The following is a 6209-nucleotide window of genomic DNA, read 5'->3' on the forward strand; positions in this document are numbered from 1 at the left end:
AACGAAACTACTAGAAACGATTCTGAAAAAGACAGCGCAAGCGGATTCGCGATATCTTAACAAATGGCAAAGTTAGCAATTTTTTATATAAACAAATGGTAATAACTTTTAAAAGTTCAACTACAAACGATTGTCAAAAAGTCAGCGCAATCAGATTCGCGATATATCGCAATCACACAGGTATACCGACTGCATGAGATCGCTGCTGCCACCTATCGGAGCAAAACTGTACTGTACAAACGACGATGACGACGATAATAATGATGACGTTTCTTAATCGAAAATTTGCCAATTTCAGACTTTGCATCGCAATATCTCCGCTCGTAGGGCACGTAAGAAAAAAACGAAAACACTTTTATTATATAATTCAACTGCAAGCTATTCATTGAGCCTACTTAGAAGTTGATCCTTTCAGCGGTTATTGAGATCTAATAATCTGAGTGTCTGCGAAAGTGTCGCTTCGCGTAAAAGAGTCACGGTGCGGTCTCGCTGCGCGTATACTTTGCGCGAGACACTACCGTGTCTCTTGACACACTCTTCTATTGGATATCAGATGGAAATCGAACGCTGTGTAAATCCTCGGTTAGGCTGAGATTACATTTATACAACAAACTGTTTGTCGGACGTCTTAATTGGCTATAAGAGAATTCTTTGAATTTCGATAGGAATCTAGAAATTCTGCATTCGATAACCAATCGCTATGGTCGACAAATATTCGGATGACAATGTAATCTCACCCTTAGACGTACGGTGATTCATACTATGTTATCATACAGGCAACATAATTTTAGATGATGATTCTTTCTTCTCTCTTTTTTAATGCTTTTTCTGTAACATCGAAAAGAATGAAATATTTACCATTTTTACTATTTTCTTTAATTTCTGCACAATAGTTGCTTTTCTCGTTTAAAAAATTATAAGACTGCATTATGTTATGTTATCGTGCCAAACTTTAGTTCTGTTTCAAATTTTGTATACTTTTATGATATGTTTATTTTTAGTCTTAGAGAAAGTTTGCCGGACTTTATAAAAACATAAAGCTAGCACGATAACTTTAATATTTTAATCTGTTATGGAAAATTTGTTTTTTTCAAGTGATTGTAATACTACGTCATGCTAATTTAAAATGTGATATTTACTTGTAATCGCGTTACTATAAATAAAAGTACAAATAATCGCATAAGTTAAGCGCTGAATAGTATTACAGGTTGTATGCGTTAAATATAACTGTTATATCTATTATTATTTATTTGTTAGCTATTAGTAGGTATATCTGTTCATTCAGAAAAGGTTCAACAATATATGATGTAGACTTTACAATGTTAATTGTTGAATAAATATAATATAATATGTTTTCAACTGAACTTTTCTTTATTAATACATAAAAATAACTGGATATACTATATAAATACTTTTCTTTTTCTTAATCTTAAAAACACTAAATTTAATTTCTTATCTATAGCGCACCAAACACACATGACAATGCTTACTTCTTACATATGCAAAGTGCTAAAAAACAATGTAATGTAAATTTCTTCGAGTAATGAAGTCCTCGAAATTCTTAGAGAAAGTAAAAAAATTTACTGTATAATACTGTAGTAATATTTGATTATAATGTCGGAATTTTACTTCTGGTTTTCAACTAAACTGTGTAATCCTGTGACAACAGTAATCTGGAAACAGAAAATTAGCTTATTCTATCACTGTTCACTGTATCAATCACTGTTTTATAGTTTGCTTACATTAACAACGTTTAACATAAACTTACATATTTTACAGAACAATGACATCCGTCTCATGGGGCAGATTACTTGTATATATACCATTTATACGGAGATATGGAAAGTGTATAATTAAAAATCATTGTTAAGAACTTTCTGCCACTGCCAAGGTACTGCTCCGCCGTGTTCAAAATACGAGGCAAAATCGTCTCGGGTTCTAGAAACAAGTCGAGTGTGAGCGTTACATCTGCCAGCATCGTTAATTTCTCTCAATGCACCGTGAATACAGTCTGTATCATTTGTGGCAGTGCGAGGGTACTGCCTTTGGAAATTGTTTTCATGTTTCATTACAAAATTGTGTAAGCATGTAGTCGCTTGGACAATTTTTGTTGCAGTAGAGATAGATGAAATTATCGGCCGCCGATAGATCCGCCATCGTGATGTCATAATTCCAAACGAACTTTCGACTACTCTTCTCCCTCGACTTAAACGGTAATTAAATATTTTTTTCTGGCGATTTAATCGACCACTTCGAGGATACGGTCGCATCATATACTGTTTCAGAGTGAATGCCTCATTTGCCAGTAACACGTATGGTAGAGGAGGTCCGTTTGGTTCTATTGCATTCGATTGTGGTACATTCATCTCATTTCTTTCAAATCGTTGACCAAAGTTTGAGTTTGCAAAAATACCTCCATATATCACTCTGTCTACCCTCGGCTCCAATATCAACTAGCGTGAAGCAGTAATTGGCGTCCGAAACTGTTAACAAACTAATACTATGCGTCCCTTTATAATTATAATATACCGACCCGCTATGAGGTGGTGCCTGAAAAGCAAACAGAATAGTTTGTCAGAGATTAATATCTTCAAGCACTTTTCAGTACAAATAAATGGCAAATAAATTCTGGAAAAAAACTCACCTGTAAAATAACGTGCTTGCCGTCTATCGCACCTATACAGTGTGGGAAATTCCATTTCCTTTCAAACTCATCCGCGATTTTTAACCAACTTTCTTCATTTATTGGTGGCATTACAGATTCGCGGAGAGAATTCCATAATATGTCGCATGTTTCATTAATAATCTTTGAAACAGTGCTTGTTCCGATTCTAAATGTGTAAGCTATTGAGGCCATATTGTCACCGGAAGCTAAGTAACGTAAGCACACTAACAGCCATGTGCGAGCCGGTATTGGGTCTCGAACAACACTATGTTTATTCAGAAAAGGTCCAACAATATTCAATAACTGTTCGAATACTTCTGTAGACATTCTACAGTAATTGTAAAACATTTCCTTATCTTGTAGTTCCATTTCTACAACTAGATTATCACTGGCTCCTTGCAAATATCTTCGTAACTCCGTGAAAATTGGACGAACCCATGTTCTCTGATTTTCTTCTTTTCTCTTACGCTCCACTAAAAGTTTCCATAGCACAATAAGTTTCGCTATATTCCTTTTTTCAATTTTCCGGTGCTGTAATGTTGCTTTTAACTTTCTCCACTTCTGCAATTTGTTGACAAGAACCGCTAATACAAGATTAGAATCCATGTTTAAGAGATTCCAGGTTTTTTGTGCTAGACACGCGTCGTCAAGCAGTCCGCTTTTTTTGTGTTTGTATCAAGACACGCGTTGTCAATCAGTCTGTTTTTTTTGTTTGTGTCAAGACACGCGTCGTCAACTAGTCAACCACTCCGTATACTTTATTTAGGTTATTTCACGCATACTCGTACATACATTACACACATATTACGCTTCAACACATTCTTACATCAAAGTATCTATTTCACATGACGCATATTTAGCAATACGCTTAAATAATAACAACCAATCAATTTATTTCTGTTGTATTGTACAACAGAAGGCCTGATCTGTTATTGATCAGGCTTGTTACGCTTTATGCGCATTTAACGCGAAGTACGCGCCATGTAAAATGGAATTTTCAGAATAGCGTACATTCTAGTAATCTACTAGAATACGCAGTGTGCCTATTCTAGCTACTCATTAGGTTACGCAGGTTACGCTTACGCAAGTTAGGGTGCCTCCCCACACAGCGTAACTTGCGTAAGCGTAACCTGTGCTGACCAATCACATCGTTCCGTTTGAATATCAGCTTCCGTCTAGTTATTTTACGTCTTGCGCTATTGCCGAATACGCCGAATTCAATATCTAGTGGAAGATATGCTGATGCATGTGTGTTAGTGCGTATCGTTTTTGGCCAGTTTGGACGGATCAATCCTCTGTGATCCACCGGATTGGGCGGCATTACAGTGTAACGGTAAAATTCGTGTAAATTCGTGTAATAAGAAGTATTGTTTGAGAAAGTTGTTCTTAGATGGTGCAGAGCTGCAAAAATAAAAAGCAAGAAAATCAAATCAGGGTAAGTTAACAAGTAGGTTAGTTTCACATAAAATTATATTGATGATATATTGTATTAACAGACACGTGCACGCTAATCAGTACATTAATTAACCGCAAACTGGGTGTACTCCACGTTCGAGGAACTAGTTTCCGTACGGTAAATACGGATTCTTTATACAGAGTGTGAAATCATTTCCGGCGCAGCCAGTTAGCATGGGAAAACAATTCCGGCGACTTTCAGTCAAATCTCCAATGAGAGATGACATAGCTGATGTAGCGTTTTAGATTAAAGAATCGTTTCCTACTCTCTCCAGTCTCTGGGTTGAAGAAATGGCAACGCAAAGAAGGCGAATGTAAGGTACGGACGCATGTTCTTGCGCGAGTCGAGTGCACCACCACGATTGTATATTTATATTGTACATTTACACTGAAATAAAGTTATTGGTGTAAACACATCAAATTAGAAGTATATGTGACAATATAAAAGTATTAAACTATACATATACATATGTCTTTAATAACTTAACGGCAGTAAATTTCTGTATTGTTGCAGGATATTAATACCTACAAAACTAGTGTCGGAGACGATATTGATGCCTGGTTAAAAATATTACATTTATACCACATCCAAGACTGGATGATCATTCTAGTAGAAACATATGATGTGAAAAAGGCCAATAAGCTATTACCTAGAACTACTGTTTTGGACAAAATACGAAGTGATTTTGCTGCCAAGACTGCTGATAGGTAAAAATGTTTAGACTTGTTTGATAATCAATATAATTATCATATTTCTCATGTAGGCAAAACAATAATAGAAATTGCATAACATCTATGGAAATATAGTATTTTTTATTTGAAAATTGTGTCTTGGGTGCCTTATTCTTCTTCTTCTTCTTATTATTAGATGCTTTGCTGTAATTAATCCGATCAAGTCTGAATCGCGTTCTGCTGAATCATGGAGAGGCTTGATTACGCGCATTCGTCATTTAATGTTGACTGCATATGATAGAACTCTTTCGCGCTTTGAAGATATTATACGCGAACAGAGAGAAAGACGAAACAATCCTAACTGGAATTTTTGCCATTATTTTCTCTTGCAGGTAGTTTCCTTTTGCAATATTTATTCCAAACTGTTATATTTATTCCAAACTGTTGTCGAATTATCTAATATTGATTAATTTTTCTGAACGTATTTCTTCTATTGTAAAATTATATTTGTGTTTCAGGAAGAATTAGTATTTGAACTAAATCATTATCTAAGATTTCTTTTGGTCGAGTGTAAGGCGTCCTTGTTAGATCTTAGAAGTTACTTGAATAATAATAATGATAATTTAGAATAATGGTCTGTACATTTATTAGTAAAGTATGATGAGATATATTTATTCATCAATAAAGAAAAAATCTAACAAAATACGAGATGCAGATATTTGTTTCCAACATTTTTATTACTACCTTCAACTAATAAATTATTAATTTTTTATAACGTTGGCATTAGTAATAATATAATATAATACGAATATAATACGAATATCTTTTAGAATAGTCTACCGATATCACTTTTTATGTATCCTGAAGAAAGCACAAGACATATCACATACATTCCGCTTCATGCACACTCGTAGACACAGTACCGAATCCCCACGACGCGTACTTTTCGAGACGCGTAAAGTACAAAACCAATCACAAATTCATGTAGCATTTCTGTTTAGAGTATACAACAGAAACTCTAAACAGCGATTGGTTGTGTTACGTTACGCATTGCGCACAATTCGAAAAAGTACGCCCCACTGGTATGGCGAATTTCAGAATAGCGTAACTTTTATGCTAACGTTTAGTAAGTTACTAGAATACGCAGGTTACGCTTACGCAAGTTACGCTATGTGGGAAGGCACCCTTACGCTCCATGTAACGGCACCCTTACAAACTAACTTATTTAATATTATATTGAGTTGCTGAGTTTTAATTCGTTAATGTATTTAAGGGTATTTGGTATGGTTTTGGCGTTGTTTAGGCATGTATAGATATTGTTTGGGATGTTATATTTTTCTCTTTATCTATTCAATGCAGGACATTCTAAAATTATGTGTAATATAATTAACTTTAAGTTACAGTAGTTGCATTTTTT

At 34.9% G+C, this 6209-nt stretch overlaps 2 protein-coding genes across 3 annotated transcripts; one reads left to right on the top strand and one right to left on the bottom strand.

Annotated features, from left to right (window-relative positions):
* Positions 1–1623: 1623 nt before the first annotated feature.
* Positions 1624–3764, bottom strand: LOC105285039 (putative nuclease HARBI1). The gene is made up of 3 exons (XM_011348958.2): positions 2645–3764; positions 1769–2550; positions 1624–1673 (listed from the first exon to the last, which is right to left on the bottom strand). Exons 1-2 carry the CDS (start codon positions 3269–3271, stop codon positions 2377–2379), a joined length of 801 nt encoding a protein of 266 aa, XP_011347260.1. The 5' UTR covers positions 3272–3764; the 3' UTR covers positions 1624–1673; positions 1769–2376.
* Positions 3765–3958: 194 nt separating this feature from the next.
* Positions 3959–5500, top strand: LOC113562561 (trafficking protein particle complex subunit 10-like). 2 transcript variants are annotated; one of them, XM_026972301.1, is made up of 5 exons: positions 3959–4100; positions 4162–4439; positions 4635–4828; positions 4989–5184; positions 5311–5500. In XM_026972301.1, exons 3-5 carry the CDS (start codon positions 4719–4721, stop codon positions 5422–5424), a joined length of 420 nt encoding a protein of 139 aa, XP_026828102.1. In that variant the 5' UTR covers positions 3959–4100; positions 4162–4439; positions 4635–4718; the 3' UTR covers positions 5425–5500. The 2 variants fall into 2 exon arrangements, with proteins under 2 accessions (XP_026828102.1, XP_026828103.1); XM_026972302.1 differs by having other exon boundaries at positions 3970–4100; positions 4262–4439.
* The last annotated feature ends 709 nt before the right edge of the window (positions 5501–6209 follow it).

Source organism: Ooceraea biroi, chromosome 9 (genome assembly GCF_003672135.1).
Source record: "Ooceraea biroi isolate clonal line C1 chromosome 9, Obir_v5.4, whole genome shotgun sequence".
NCBI lineage: Eukaryota > Metazoa > Arthropoda > Insecta > Hymenoptera > Formicidae > Ooceraea > Ooceraea biroi.